This window comes from Aquarana catesbeiana, linkage group LG06 (assembly GCF_042186555.1).
Source record: "Aquarana catesbeiana isolate 2022-GZ linkage group LG06, ASM4218655v1, whole genome shotgun sequence".
Lineage (NCBI taxonomy): Eukaryota > Metazoa > Chordata > Amphibia > Anura > Ranidae > Aquarana > Aquarana catesbeiana.
Window position 1 is genome coordinate 326,106,977 of NC_133329.1, and position 17,189 is coordinate 326,124,165.

General features: G+C 40.5%; 1 protein-coding gene across 3 annotated transcripts in view; it reads left to right on the forward strand.

Annotated features, from left to right (window-relative positions):
* The window catches only part of SESTD1 (SEC14 and spectrin domain containing 1), a 233,618-nt gene that overhangs the window by 162,846 nt on the left and 53,583 nt on the right, over nt 1-17,189 (forward strand). For all 3 annotated transcript variants that reach the window (XM_073633758.1, XM_073633760.1, XM_073633759.1), the window contains exon 8: nt 8,830-8,885. In XM_073633758.1, the coding sequence (XP_073489859.1) occupies nt 8,830-8,885 (56 nt within the window). The remainder of the gene's footprint in view (nt 1-8,829; nt 8,886-17,189) is intronic.

The following is a 17,189-nucleotide window of genomic DNA, read 5'->3' on the forward strand; positions in this document are numbered from 1 at the left end:
GCACACCAAACACCCAGCACAATGGCTGCAAAGGTGCTGGTGCGTTGCTGGACCAATACAACCACCAACCTGATAACAAAAAACTTGCCACCACCCTCAAGTGGTGGCAAGTTTTTTGTTATCACCGTATTTATTGGCGTATAACACGCACCTTAATTTTAGGAGGGGAGTTTCAGAAAAAAATAACTAAATTTTACATAAAGAAGTTTGAACCAAAATAAGGGTCAGTGCCCATCAATGCAGCCTTATCTGTGCCCATCTGCAGCCTTGCCATTGCCCATCATTGCAGCCTGATCAGTGCCCATCATTGCAGCCTTGCCCATCATTGCAGCATGATCAGTGCCCACCTGCAGCCTTGCCCATCATTGCAGCATGATCAGTGCCCATCTGCAGTCTTGTGCCTCTTTGCAGTATGATCAGTGCGCATCTGCAGCCTTGTTATTGCCGAAATAAACAGAGCTGGATTTTCTGTGTACTTGGCTCGGCTCGCAGTCCCGCCCATTGGCCTGCCTCCTATGATGGATATAACAATGGTCCAATGGCAGGACGTCAATGCTAGGAGGCGGGACTGGGCATGACTGTGAGCAGAGCCGAGTACACAGATTCGGCAATGTCTATTTCGGCGGCGCTCGTTCCCTCCTTCCCCTCCGAGACAGCCGTTCAGCTTATAACACGCACACACGATTTTCCCCTGATTTTAAGGGGGAAAAAGTGCATGTTGTACGCCGATAAATACGATGTGTGTGTGTGTGTGTGTGTGTGTGTATGTGTATATATATATATATATATATATATATATATATATATTGGGACCTCATGCCTTTTTTTTTTTTTTTTGGTATGAGGGCCCCCCCCCAAAAAAAATCCCAATCCTCAAGGACCTGGGGAAATTAATGCCAGCTCTTTTGTTTACATTCCCTGACAGCAAGGATGAGTCATGGTTGTTAGGATGCTGGCTGGTGCCGTCTCCTTAACAACGAATGACTCATCACTGCTGCTGACAACAAGGATGAGTCACTGGTTGCTAGAACTCTGACAGGTGGCGACTTAAAAACCGTTGCAGAAATGGATGCAAAAAAGGGACCATTATTTATATACATCAGTTTAGGTTCACTTCCGTTAAACTGAACAAAAATAGGGATTGTTCCTCTTAAAAAAAATAATAAATAAAAAACTGACCTGATGGAAACGGATTGTCATCCATTTGCCCATAGGAATGCTTTACTGTACGTTTTTCATCCATCAACGGATGCGGTGGCTATGCATTAGTCCCTTTTTTTTTTCTTTAGGCTTTTTTCCCTTTTCCTTAGCCAGTACCACACCTTCTGTATTAGAATGACCCCACTGTGGATGAAGGAGCACAGGGACACCTGTGGACATCAGGTTTGTGAATGGGGGGGGGTTCAGGCTTAAAGAAATTGAAGCCAAACTCCAGCTCACACAGTTACACAAGCAGTCACGACAACAGTTTTTTGCTCCTTTTGGGATCAAGGTTTTATATAAATAGAGGCTGATCATTGTAAGCACCCATGCCAGTGGTAAATGACTTGTCTCAACACTCTAACTGCTACATTTGCTAGAGGACTTACTGAATGGATCACTAGATAAAAAGTGAGCCTTAAAATAAACACTAAAGCAGCCACCATATCTAAGAATTGGTCGGCTGCAATATAATGTTGGCTTTTGGGTTTAATACCGTTTCTGCTTTTAACGTTGCTGAGAAGTTCTAAACAAGAAAAAAACAAAAGTCACCTCTCATTACATTTTTTTTTTACACAAAGAACATTTTGAATATTGGGATATTGTTTGAAGTCATGTATGTTCACTTGAAGAACTTCTCCAGATAAGAATCATATAAACACACCAGTTTTGTGTCCTTCAAAAGTGTGAAGACAAATACAGGACTTTTCAGTTATTAATAGTATATTAAAAATAAAGTATACTTATATAAAATTAGGTTTGATATATAATTAATATAATTACCGTATTTATCGGCGTATAACACGCACCCCAAGTTTAGGAGGGAATTTTAAGGAAAAAAACTTACATTTAAATGCCCATCAATACAGCCTTATCAGTGTCCATCTGCATGCTTGTCCAGTGTCATTTGCAGCCTTGCAGCCTTATCAGTGTCCATCTGCAGCCTTGTCAGTGACATTTGCAGCCTTGCCCAGGCTGCAGTTAAACTGCAGTGACTTGTCAGTGTCACTGCATTGTGAAAATAGTGCCGCCGGCGCCAAGATACACAGAACCAGTCCTCGGCTCTTCCAGGCTCCTCTCGTAGTCCCGCCCTATGATGGACATAACACAGGTCCAGTGGCGGGACTGGGTGGGACTTGAGCGGAGCCGAGCGCCGCCCATATACATAGCCGAGTGTACTCGGCTAGGTTTGGCTAGCTCCGCTCACAGTCACGCCCAGTCCCTGTGTTATGTCCATCATAGGGTGGGACTGGGCGTGACTGTGAGCGGAGCTAGCTGAACCTAGCCGAGTACACTCGGCTATGTATGTATATCGGCGGCCGGCGCTCGCTCCGCACAATCAGCGGGGGGGTCATTGTATAACACGCACCCACGATTTTCCCCTGATTTTAAGGGGAAAAAAGTGCGTGTTATACGCCGATAAATACGGTAAATGGATATGTTTTCCAAAAAAAATAAATAATAATATGGGGTGTGTCCAAAGCACACAGCTTGTTGGACTTTTTATTAGGAAACCCAGCACTGTCCTATGTAATCTGACTATTTTAGATGGAGCTGTAGCTGCAAGGAAAGCGAGGTTGGGAGGGGATGTATTCTTGTGAGTGCATGCAATCTGATTTTTTTTTTTTTTTTTGTACAACAGCACTGTTTTGTTATCATTTAGAACTTGCCAATTTTTGCTTGCAAGAGATATTCACATATAATATTTCATATTTTCCTGATTGCAAAGAAGAAAAAAACTCTGCAGTTGCTTCAAAGTCGTGTCTTTGCATTATCGTATATAGGTAATATTTGAATTCAGAAGTGTGTAGGCAGGGTTGGTAAAATTTTGTCTATGGCTTAAAAATGTTAACCGTGTAAAAATAGTCTGAATAAAATGTAAATGTATTACAGTGGATGTAACTGCTAGAAGCTGATGATCTGCAGTTCAGGAAATGCCCTCAATTCCCACAATAGACCTGTGATTTAGAAAGGACTCTGCCATATCAGGTGTTCTTCCTGAATCAATCAACAACCATATTCACGTGTTTTAAATTACACTTCATTCTTTATACCAAATGAAGTTAAAGAAAAGGTGAATCTTTGAAGGCAAATTGTTCATTTGTATATTGAAACTGTATGCCGGTGGGGGATGTGGAACAAGAAAGTCTAATATTCCTGCTTGTGCAGTCCATGGAGTATACCTGCCAGTATACAGAGACAGATGTCATTGTATCGTGAAGAACCATACTGAACAGTTATTTCAAATTTAGTGTTTGCTGTTTTTCATTTTATGTGTTAAATTTGTATGGTTTTATGCATGTTAATTTTGACATCAAATTTCGATTTAGTTTTAGTTGGTCTTTTGACTAAAATGCCATTTTAGTTTTAGTTGTATTTTAGTCATCTGAATTGTTTTTAGTCGACTAAAATGCCCAGTACGTTTTAGTCCTCTAAAATCGAATGGGTTTAGTTACATTTGAATGCATTATTTTCAACAATTAAGTATCAACACAGAGTTGTACTGTGGATACATATAAAGTATTATGTACTACAACCCGGAATTACATATTAAATAGAAATAAATCTGTGGGCTTGGACTTTATAGGCACAGTGACAAGTATTATACAGTTAAAAACTAAAATTTATTGGACATAGAAAACATTGTTTTTTAAAAAAAAACAGTCCCATGTTAGTCACTCTCTACCCGAGCGGCTGCTTTTCACGTTCACTTATGCCTACTATGGACCAGCAGCACGTTCTACATTACTAATATCTATATGGGATGTTGAATCATCAATTTGAGACTGCATACAAGTGACTGTGACCGCTGGTTTTTCTCCACATATATATATACTGGTCCTAAACGGCTACTGGTATACTTCCCTTTTCTGCCTAGCCGTACTGTCGGCAATATGTTTTGCTAGATTATTCTAGCATTACATTCTCCATCCCATTGGAGGGATACACAGATATTCCCCTGCTGCCCCCCCCCCCCCCCATTCTGTTTGCATCATTACATCACTACGACTATGTAAATCTGTCCTACGCTCCTGAAGAAGCGCTATGGCGTGTAACATGTTGAGCTCTAGACACCAATTTTTACCAACTACATAGTTCTCTTCTGAAGTACAATAATTCTATGATGGAATGATTGTTATCCTATCCTCAAATTATCTATTATACCGCATTGAGCTATGTATGGAGTGTATAATTGTAACTGTATTTTTATGGACTGATATTTTTTACAGATTTCTTTATTCGCTTTCCCTCCTTTTTTTAAAAAAACAATGTTTTCTATGTCCAATAAATTTTAGTTTTTAACTGTATAATACTTGTCATCGTGCCTATAAAGTCCAAGCCCACAGATTTATTTCTATTGAATGCATTATTTAACCACTTGCCGTCCGTGCTATAGCCGAATGACGGCCACAGCGCGGACCTGAATTTCTGGGAGGCCATCATATGACGGCCTCCCCTGTGCACACTCCCTGCACGCGCTGTGATCACCGAGTCACTGAGACTCTGGTAATCACCAATCCCAGTAAGGGGCCGGTCCTGGCCCCTTACCATGTGATCAGCTAATGATGTAAACAAAAGCTTGGTAATCGTTTTTTTTTTTTTTTCTCCTCACGCTGACAGTGCAAGGAGAAAAAAAGCCGATCACCGGCTCATCTGTGAGGGACATCGGCCCCGAAGAGGAAGAGGCAATTATGCCTCATCTGCGCACACCAGTAGCCCCTGCCAGTGCCACCTGCCATTGCAACCTGCCAGTGACCACAGTGCCCATGAGTGCCACCTATCAATACCCATCAGTGCCACCTATCAATGCCCACAAGTGCCACCTATCAATGCCCACAAGTGCCACCTATCAATGCTCACCAGTGGTGCCAATCAATGCCACCTAGCAGTGCTGCCTATCAGTGTAACCGATCAGTGCCCATCACTGCCACCTATCGGTGCCCATCAGTGCCACCTCATCAGCGTACATAAATGAAAGAGAAAAATTACCTGTTTTAACATTTTATAACAAAATATAAACATTTTTTTTTTTTAATTTTAAGAAAAAAACGGTCTTTTTACATTTTTTTAATAAAAAATAAAAACCGCAGAGGTGATCAAATACCACCAAAAGAAAGCTCTATTTGTGGGGAAAAAATGATAAAAATTTCATTTGGGTACAGTGTTGTATAACCGCGCAATTGTCATTCAAAGTGCGACAGCGCTAAAAGCTGAAAATTGTTTTGGACCGAAGGGGGGTTTAAGTGCCCAGTAAGCAAGTGGTAAAACATTGCTTTAGCATTTCCAAACTTATTAGATTTTTACTCCCAGGAGTATATAATATGTTATTTATGTTATTAAGGTTTGAACATGCACTGCAGACACAGATTTAGCCGTTGCGATATAACGTCTTTATAAATAAAACCTAGTTTCCTTAAACTTATAAAAAAAAAAAAAAAAAAAAACGTAAACTCTATTGGCTGTAATGCCATTGCTCATACTACCTGAAGGTGTTATCAACATTAAATTTTAAGAAAAAAAAAAGAAAAGCATTCTTCTTAACTCTTTTTATTTTTTTCTTTCATCAGTTTAGTAGATGCCCCTTACATATTGATATGTGGTAGTGCAGTATTCATTTTGACATCAAGTTTCAATTTAGTTTTAGTTATAGTCTTTTGAATAAAATGACATTTTAGTTTTAGTCATCTCAATTGTTTTAGTTTTAGTCGTATTTTAGTAGACTAAAATAGTATTAATTTAGTCGACGAAAATATTTTAGTCGATGAAATTAGCACTGGTTTTATGTTATACAGAGATTTTAAGATTCTCATTTTGTTTCCACCTACAGTGCAATCTGCAACATTGCCGAATAAATGCTTTAAATATCTTTTATTGATTAAAACCCACATATTATGATGTAAACCATGTTAAACTGCAGCTAGAGATGAAATGCTGGTACCTATGCATGTACATGTGATCTCTTTCTAGAGATTAGGCATTTATTACGCCCCAAATATCTCCTCTCACTTCCTATATTGTCAAAATAGAAAGTATAAAATTCCCCTTTTTAAACAGTTGTCACAGGAACCCATTGCAAAATTATCCACTATTAGTGTTGTAATGACAACTACACATTTTAGATTGCCATCATTAACAGTTACAGTGACAATAGTCACAAGCACAAATATTGAATCTGCCCAGAAGGGACTCAAGCACTGCTAACAGAAGATCTAACCCTTTCCTACTCTTTTAACCAAGGTTTTACACCCCAGGACATTTTTTGCTATTTATCTCTATGCTACTTTAAAGGGGTTGTAAAGGTAAAAGTTTTTTCACCTTAGTGCATTCTATGCATTAAGGTGAAAAAACATCCGACAATACCAGCCCCCCCGTTTTACTTACCTGACCCCTTGAAAGTCCCACGCTCGCCCCCGACATCCTCTTCGCCGCTCAGCCTGGCCATTGATTGGTTACAGTGGATGGATTGAAAGCAGCGCAGCCATTGGTTCGCACTGCTGTCAATCACATCCAATGACGCGGCGCGCCAGGGGGCGGGGCCGAATGATACAGTGAGCGGCTATGGCCGCCGGCTGTATCATGGGAGCGTGCCCGCAAGCACTCAACACCATGCGAGGGAGCTTACATGAAGGTGTTGAGTCCTTGCGGGGTGGAGCCGAGACAGCCGCCGAGGGACCTCAGAAGACCAGGTTCGGGGCCACTTTGTGCAAAACGAGCTGCACAGTGGAGGTAAGTATAACATGTTTGTTTTAAAAAAAAAAATTATCTTTAGTGATCCTTTAACTGGCAATTGTTCGGTCATGCGACACTGTGTTGCTTTAACTGACAATTGCGCGGTTGTGCAACGCTGTACCCAAACAAAATTGACGTCCCTTTTTTCCCCACAAATTTAGCTTTCTTTTGGTGGTATTTGATCATCTCTGTGGTTTTTATTTTTTTGCTCTATAAACAAAAAAAGAGCGACAATTTTTAATAAAAAACACAATATTTTGTACTTTTTGGACTATTGACAATTATACAGCGATCAGTGCTTTAAAAAATGCACTGATTACTGTGTAAATGTCACTGGCAGGGAAGGGGTTAACACTAGGAGGCGATCAAGGGGTTACTGGTGGAAATGACAGATTGTTGTTCCTAGCTAGTAGGAACTCACGATTTGTCTCTCCTCTCCTCACAGAACAGAGATTTGTGTGTTTACACACACGTCCCTGTTCTGGCTCTCGTGCCCGTGATCGCACGTGGCCGGCGGTCATCGCAACCGCCGGCCACGCACATCGGCACCCTCGCAGTGCAGCGGGTGTGCGCCTGCTATCCAGCTTAAAGGGACCGATGTACAGTTACAACTGTCTGCGGGATCATGCTGACCTGCCGCAGTATAAGGATGGCGGCTGGTCAGCAAGCGGTTAAAAAAAAAAAAAAAAAAAAAATTTCAAAAAGAGAATTAAAAAAAAAACTATTTTCTACTTTCTGTTATAAAATAAATCCAAAAAAATGTATTTCTTTATAAATTTAGGACAAAATGTAAATGGCTTTGGTAACAAAAAAAAAAAAAATCCCAATAAATGTATAATGATTGGTTTGTGTGTTATAGCGTCTACATTCTATGGTGTGTATATATACTGCAATTTACGCAGCTATAGACGCTATACTGTAGTGACAATGATCAGCAACACTGATACGGTGGTGGGCAATCTGGCTGGGAGGGTCACTAACTGACACTGAAATCGCTAGTGACATTAATACAGTGATCAGTGATAATTTGGGTGATGGTATTCCAATTCCCTTCTGAAGTTCCCTCCATGGTGGATCTTGTCCAATAGAAGCTTCTGTTTCTCTTTGATGGTGATGGCTCTGATTGGCTCCACTTTTACTTATGCTTGGAACTTTCTCCTTTATGAACTTTACATATGATCATAAGCGCTACACCTTTTTTACATCAGTGATAATATTGTACACTGACACTGTACTAATTACACTGGCTGAGAAGGGGTTAACATCTAGGGGCAATCAAGGGGTTAACTGTGTACCTAACTATGTGTAATGTGTGTTTCTTTTACTTTACTGTCTGGCTGTTGTTTTTTTTTTTTCTCCCTGCTTTTCAGGGAGAAGAAACAGCCAGATCGCTGTTCCTATGCACACAGAATTTTGTGTGAATGGACACAGCTGATCAGCTGATTTCAGCCAAAAAACATGTGCTGTGTCCATTCACAGCACAGGTTGGCAGGGGGTGATGGAAGTCAGGCAGCAATGTGCAGGTAAATTGTAAAGAAGGGATGTTGATGCAAAAAGTATCTTTATGGTAAAAATCCAGTAACTGAGATCTGTGCATGGAGTTGCATTGAATGCAATCAACAGGAAATTATAGCCACTCTGCTATACTTCTGAACACATTTTGTTCTAAGTAGTAAGCTTGACTGCCCCCATATTTAATAACTACACATAGAAACAAGACACTTAGAACAATAACATATTGATAAAAGTATTTCCATAAGCTGACTACACTCACATGTATATGTAAAACCCTTTAAAAAGACTGTAAATTGCTTTTATCTCAAATTGAAGAGCCAGTGTTGCAGATAATTATTTTATGCTCGAAATAAATATCTAATTTATTTATTTTATCATTTGAAGGTCAATGGATTTCAATTATCTTCCCTCTGTTGATCCAGAAACGGTTCTACAAACAGGTAAGACATATTTCCCTCTGTTTGTGAGAAGTGTCATAGTCAGCATTTTGTAAGCTGGTGGCATCCTGAGTAACAGATTGTACTGAACCTTGTATGAAAAGAATACCTACTCAAGTTCTGATGAAAATATTGTACCTTTTGGCAAAATGATTTAAAGTGGTTCTAAAAGCAGAAGGTTTTTTTCTGTTTCAGTATTTTTTATTAATGTTTTCACAAAAGAGAATACAAAAGTGTTTACAAAGAACATGTACAGTATAAAATTTATACTAAATAGGTGGATCACCAAGCATTTTTTAGGCATGAAAATATACACAAAATGTCCGTTCTTCCAAGTATAGATCTTTGCTGTCGATATAGATTGTATTATCAGTGTTGTTATGGGGTAGCCCCAATGCTCGTTTAGTACTCCAAATGTGACATTAACAAAATGCATCTCAGAACTCTATACAGTTAAAGATCGAGCTTCTACATAGTGCAAATTCAAATTAAAAGTCAGCTCATAACTCCTATTAGATTGCAGATGTGCTTAAAGTGGGGTTCCACCCAAAAAAAACAAAAATACCTGAAAAATTGTAAAAACAAAAAAAATTTGAATATTTTTTTTTTTTTTTTACTTACCTCTAAATGCCTGTTGCTAGGTGGTCCCTTGCAGTCTGCCTCTTCCTTTGCCTGGGCTGGTGACATCACTTCCCCCTCGGCACAGGAATGGCTCGGCTCTGCTCCCTCCCTCCTGTCAATCATCTGGGACCCAGGTGATTGAGCGGCCAATCGCGGCGCCGATTGCGCATGCGCAGTGGGTGCCAGGCTGTGAAGCCACTGCCCGGCTCCCACAGTTGAAATGCCGACGAGCGGAGGGGGGGGGACAAGCGGGGCTTCGATCCCCCGCATCGCTGGACCCAGGGACAGGTAAGTGTCCAATTAAAAGTCAGCAGCTGCAGTATTTGTAGCTGCTGACTTTTAATTTTTTTTTTTTTCAATGGAGCCCCTGGGTGGAACTCCTCTTTAAGATCTACTGTATACATTAGTGAAAGGGGTCTACACCTTCATAAAGAGGATACCGCATCCCTCGCCATCCTGAGACTGGACTTCAAACTAAAGTAATAATCACTGATCAGGGTTTAAAGGGAATAGGCCAGAAAACCCTTGTAAAGACTACAGAAAGGACCAAAAATAAAAAAAGAAGAGACAGAGAGAAAAGAAAGGTTGAAGGGAAAAGAATGGAATGATCTTGCGCTCCGACCCCCCACTACACCGAAACTGCTCTAATGGGGTATAGGAAGACAAAGGGGAGGGATAAGAGCGTGAGGGTAGCTGCTGAGGCTAGCCTCACGAATGCTCGAACCCCCCAAGTTAGTAGTGGACTATCTCGTACTGATAAATACAATTACTTAGATAAATTCTTCTAATTCTTAGATAAAAAAATTCATTTATTACATATAAAAAGAAGGAAAAGGACATACAAATATCAGATTAAAATGATTGCAGAAAACAATTTACAAATACTCAGAGGTTTCCCCTAGAGGTATCTGTTAGTGAAGTGCTTGCCATAGATTAACCAGACCTCAACTAGTTTCACGGTTCAAACACCGCTTTGTCAGAAGGAGTAATCTATAAGACAAGTAGTCAGATGAAACACAAGAACACGTAATGAAATTTTATGACAACATCAAGTAAATAGATACAGTTCAGCACAAACAATGAAAAGTTGCTTACCCAACAGGTCAATTGCCAGGTACAAAACCTGGCCGCTCAAAAAATCAACTTTAATTAGTTGAGGTCTGGTTAATCTATGGGAAGCACTTCACTAACAGATACCTCTAGGGGAAACCACTGAGTATTTGTAAATTTTTTATGCAATCATTTTATTGTGATTTTTGTATGTCCTTTTCCTTTTTTTATATGTAATAAATGAATTTTTTATCTAAGAATTGTAATTGTATTTATCAGTACCGAGATAGTCCTCTACTAACTGGGGGTTCGAGCATTCATGTGGCTGGCCTCAGCAGCTACCCTCACGCTCTTACCCCTCCCCTTGTCTTCATATATAATTTTGGATGATTTTACTTTTCTATGCCTAGGTTTAGGTGTCCCTATTTGAAGCTATACTCAACAAATTTATGCTAATGGGGTATAGATCGAGGATCACCAGTCAGATACTTGACCCATGGATCCCAAACTTTCTCGAACATCCGCATTTCATTATTCAAGATCGCTGTCATGCGCTCATTAATCATAATCCAGGAAAGTTTGTGCTTGAGCTGTTTGAATGACACTACAGCTGATTTCCAAGATTTTGCAATAATAATCTTTGCTGATTATAAATATAAATGCTATGAGACATCTCTGGGATTTAGACGCTGTCTCCACCTTACAGCCCACCAGTGCCTGTCTCGGGGATTTGACAAGGTTTACCTGGGTAAGAGTGTATTTTAAATTATACACCCTGATCTAATAACGCATTACCTTAGGGCATAGTGGAATGTATTTTTTTTTTCTTAATGCATTCTATGCATTAAAATAAAAATCCTTCTATGTGTAGTAGCCCTCCTAATACTTACCTGAGCCTCATCTCAATCCAGTGATGTTGCATGAGAGCCTCAGCTGTCCGGGACTCTCCCTCCTGATTGGCTGAGACACAGCAGCAAGCACCATTGGCTCCTGCTGCTGTCAATCAAAGTCAGCCAATGAGGAGAGAGAGGGGGCATGGCCAAGCCACAGCTCTGTGTCTGAATGGTGTCCCCATAGCAAGCTGCTTGTTGTGGGGGCAGGAGGGAGGGGCCAGGAGCGCCTGTGTGGGACCCGAGAAGGAGTATCAGGGCTGCTCTTTGCAAAACCAACTACACAGAGCAGGTAAGGTTTGCTATTTTTAAACAAATAAAAACAAGACTTTAATATCATTAGGCCTCATGCACACAGGATGTTATAAAAATTCCAGAAACATTAGCTGTAGAATGAGTTTTGTAGCATTTTTTAGCGTTTGTGGTTTTTTTCTTTTTTTTTTTTTTTTTTGCAAAAATATACTACCACAAAAGCTTATGGCTCAAAAACGCTGATACATGCTGGATTGCTCCATTTGTCAGCTTTTATCAGCGTTCCAGCGTATTTACAGCTAAAAAAACTTTTCTTAAAACCCACTAGTTCTATGTGCGCATGGACACATAGGTTAATATGCTGGAGAGTTTACTGGCTGCAGAAAAAAATGCCTGAAGCCAAAAACTGCAGCTGTAAAAACGTCCAATGTGCATGAGGCCATAAAATAAATGCAGGACCTATTAAAACACATAAACCTCTTAGCCTGATGATAGGCAGAGACTCTTATTTGCATCAGCTGTACAGTCAGACATGTACTAAGCACTTGTTGAGAAGCTTCTCTTGAAAAACATGAAAAGTATCTGAAGGCAACATATGGCTCCAACATATGGAAACCAGTTGTCTATTGCAGACTGTATTTCAAAATCATGCTGACTTACAGTGTAACTGCACCTTTGGTTTTAACCCCCTGCCAGTCCTTTACTGACCTGTCACTGATCAGATCGCAGAGCCTTCATGGCTCTCCCGTTCATACCTATGAAGGCATTTTTTCCTGCGAAGCTACGAAGTATAAAATGATTTCACCAAGCTGCTCTGTGAGCTGGTCAATGACACCTAGTTGGATCAGGGACAGGTGACTATAAGACCATCCAAAGACCCAAGGTAGAAAAGCAAGCCACCCCTATGCAGCAGTTGGGGGCTTACCATAAATATATGACCATTAGATAATGTTCAATACCGCATGTGGTAAATATTAAAATCCACAGGTCCTCTGGTCATACACAGCTTATACAGATTTGGAGCCCATCTTTTGTATGCTGTATATTCTTCTTCTCCTTTATCAGAATATTGCAAGTGCAATTAGTAAATATACCATTGTGCCAACAGGACTTCACTATGGGGAATGCTTTGTTTTATTTTTGTGTCTGACGTTTTATGAGACCTTTTCATTGGCCATTAACCACTGCTCCTGAGGAACAAATGGAGATCGAAGATATGCACATTGATGCTCTATGACCAGAGGACCTGTGGATTTTAACACAGGTGTGTTGTCAAGGACTGTGTAGCTATGTGTTAGGACAGTGTTATCTTTATATGGGAACACCCATCTAAAGTGAGCTGCAATACATTCGTTATAACACACATTATGGTGCCACCATATCAAAAAATGAAAGCCAGGGCCTTGCTATTTGCATCAGGCCCACAATGCACTTAAAATCATGGCTGCATTACAAGAAAACTGATGCACAGGTAGGTTTTTTTTTTAGTAGTTTTTATTTGCCCATCTACCACAAATGCAGCTGTCCTTCACATGCTTGTGAGGGATGTGTAATAGGTTTGTGTTGTGACCTTTGTTCCTTCAAGTGCGGGACTGCTGTCTGTTGTTTTTTTTTTTTTTTTTTTTTTTGCAGCCATCTGTCATTTTATTTGTAACAGTTGTTCACTTAGGCTTGGTTCACACCTATGAAGTTTGCTTTTAATCCGTTTCTGCAGTGCTTTTTGTGGGGGTTTTTTATGCGTTTTTTTTTTTTTGGGGAGGATGTTTTTGTTAGGCAGATTTAAAAACTGCAAAACACATCAAAAATGCACTACGTGTATATTCTGCAGTGTGTCCATTAAAGCCTGTTGAACCCAAAGCGTATTGTGTTGTGTTTAAAAAAAAAAAAAAGTCCCTGACCCTTTCCAAAAATGCAACGGCTGAAAAACACATAAATATGAACATGTCCCATAGGAAACCATGTTAAATGGACTGTAGTGTGTTTCTGCAAAATAAAAAACGCGCTTAAAAGCATATAGGTGTGAACAAAGCCTTAAAGCAGATGCACACTTGGGAGATGGTCAGGGGCATGTTTAATATATTGGTGTAGTGCTGTTTTCGAACAGCAGAGGGTGTAATTTACTTATCAAGCTGCATCTTTGTAGAACAGTTGTACTATAATCTTCCTCACTGCTCCTGTTTGTAATGCTTTGCCATGCACCACTATAGATTAGATTACATTTATGTAATAATTTATATATATATATATATATATATATATATATATATATATATATATATAATATACACACACACACACAAAGGGGACGGAAAGTATTCAGACCCCCTTCAATTTTTCACTCGGTTATATTGCAGCCATTTGCTAAAATAATTTAAGTTCATTTTCTTTTCTTTTGCAGATTTATTAAAAAAGGAAAACTGAAATATCACATGATCCTAAGTATTCAGACCCTTTGCTCAGTATTTAGTAGAAGCACCCTTTTGATCTAATACAGCCATGAGTCTTTTTGGGAAAGATGCAACAAGTTTTTCCACACCTGGATTTGGGGATCCTCTGCCATTCCTCCTTGCAGATCCTCTCCAGTTCTGTCAGGTTGGATGGTAAACGTTGGTGGACAGCCATTTTTAGGTCTCTCCAGAGATGCTCAATTTGGTTTAAGTCGGGGCTCTGGCTGGGCCATTCAAGAACAGTCATGGAGTTGTTGTGAAGCCACTCCTTCGTTATTTTAGCTGTGTGCTTAGGGTCATTGTCTGGTTGGAAGGTAAACGTTCAGCCCAGTCTGAGGTCCTGAGCACTCTGGAGAAGGATTTCATCCAGGATATCCCTGTACTTGGCCGCATTGATCTTTCCCTCGATTGCAACCAGTTGTACTGTCCTTGCAGCTGAAAAACCCCCCCACAGCATGATGCTGCCACCACCATGCTTCACTGTTAGGACTGTATTGGACAGATGATGAGCAGTGCCTGGTTTTCTCCACACATACCGCTTAGAATAAAAGCCAAAAAGTTCAATCTTGGTCTCATCAGTCCAAAGAAACTTATTTATCACCATCTTGGAGTCCTTCAGGTGTTTTTTTAGCAAACTCCATGCGGGCTTTCATGTGTCTTGCACTGAGGAGAGGCTTCCGTTGGGCCACTCTGCCATAAAGCCCCGACTGGTGGAGGGCTGCAGTGATGGTTGACTTTCTACAACTTTCTCCCGACTACTTCTCTGGAGCTCAGCCACAGTGATCTTTGGGTTCTTCTTTACCTCTCTCACCAAGGCTCTTCTCCCCCGATAGCTCAGTTTGGCCAGACCGCCAGCTCTAGAAAGGGTTCTGGTCGTCCCAAACATCTTCCATTTAAGGATTATGAAGGCCACTGTGCTCTTAGGAACCTTAAGTGCAGCAGAAATTTTTTCGTAACCTTGGCCAGATCTGTGCCTTGCCACAATTCTGTCTCTGAGCTCTTCAGGCAGTTCCTTTGACCTCACGATTCTCATTTGCTCTGACATGCACTGTGAGCTGTAAGGTCTTATATAGACAGGTGTGTGGCTTTCCTAATCAAGTCCAATCAGTATAATCAAACACAGCTGGACTCACATGAAGGTGTAGAACCATCTCAAGGATGATCAGAAGAAATGGACAGCACCTGAGTTAAATATATGAGTGGCACAGCAAAGGGTCTGAATACTTAGGACCATGTGATATTTCAGTTTTTCTTTTTTAATAAATCTGCAAAAATGTCAACAATTCTGTGTTTTTCTGTCAATATATATGTGTATATATGTAGTTAGATTTATCAGACAAAAATCTAAACTTTTGCTGACAAATAATATACAAGGAGTGGTTTGAAGTGGTGTCGAATATTGTTTCCCTGCAGTTCACACTGTAAGGGTTTACGTTACAAACCCTTCCCAATTGGAGATGTTTAAAGTAAACTGGAAGGACCATACAATAACTAGAAAATCTTTCACTGCTGGATATTGAACTACACATCCTGGCTGGGAGAATCAATGTTCCATTTAAGAAAATCTTTCCACTACTTTTTTCTAATGCACTTTCCAAGTTGCCGTACTTGTGCAAAACCTCTATAAAAATGTGGTTTTGAGCCATAAATGTTAGGTTATAGGTTTAAGGGCAGGTTTGTGTGCATGTATTGTGTAGAATTTGAAAAAGAGGTCTGACTAAAGATCTATATAATATGGTCGTTTCAGATTCAGGAGGGCAGCATTTTTAATATAAAGCTAAGATCAAAAACACAGGGAAATTGCTTCTATTTAGCAGGAGAAAAGTTCTAAACTAACCCTGGAAAGTAGTATTTTACCGAAAGAGTAGTTGAAACTTTGATCAAACCTTCAGCAGATGTAAATCGTAGTAAATTAGTCGGCAGTAAGTGAATTTAAACATGCCTGGGACAAACAGATCTATACAAAAAGGTTAAAACAATAGGAAAATGTCTCTTAAAAAAAACTAAATATATATAGACTGCTGCCATTGCCGATGTCTGTCTGCTTTAGAAAATGTTAGTTTCCTGGTTGTCATGTTGATTTATTAGTGCTGATACTTGCCTTGCCTTGCATTGAAAAATGCCTCCCGTCGAAAAATGCCTCTGATGGGTCTGCGCATGTGCAGTACCAAATGTCACATTCACATGCGCAGATAGTCGGAGGCATTATCCAATGCCAACAGTGGAGGGAGAACGTACTTAGATTGTGCTGTTGCGGGGTGGGTTTTGTGTGTGTTGCAACCCACCCTTAGACACAGGCAAAACCCGCCATTTAACACACTAAACCTACACTGCAACACACACAAAACACGCCCTTCAGCACATGGAAAACCCGCCCTGCAACATCGGAGGCATTATTCGACGGAACACCGGCTCTACACCAGTAAATGATCGAACAAAGACCACTGATCGCTCAGTCTGCAGAGAGCCGGTGACTGCCAGCACTTACTAGAGCACCAGGCTGTGGAGGGGGCTAGCTGAGAGACTGAAGCAGATGCCGGTCCAGGCTTTTGTGTAAAAAGATCAAGGTGCGCCAGACTAAGTGCAGTGTGTGTGTGTGTGTGTGTGTGCATATATATATATGTATGTATATGTATATATATATATTAGCCAATTGGCTACTCGCCTAATGTGAAACAGGCATATGAGTCCAAAGGGTGTCCATCGTCACTGGGGGAGTCCGAGACTGTGTCTAGAGAGGTGTCCCAGTGGGCTGCAGCAACGTGACAGCGAGGAGATGGAGAGAGCCAGCCTGATTCCTGCTTGGCGGCGTGCAAACCAGCGTGGAGCGCACTTGAGAAGGTCCTTAAGTGACGTCGGGACGTGTCGGATGACGCGTTTCAAAGCTTTTTCCTCAGATCTGATTAGTAACTGGAGCTGTCAGTCTTATAGAGGCTCATCTTGGAAAAAAGCTGATGCACTGTGGCGATACAGAAGGTTAACAAAAGGTTTTAAAGGTGCCACTACTTGGCCATAAGGAAAAAGCATTACAAATGCCATTGTGTAAG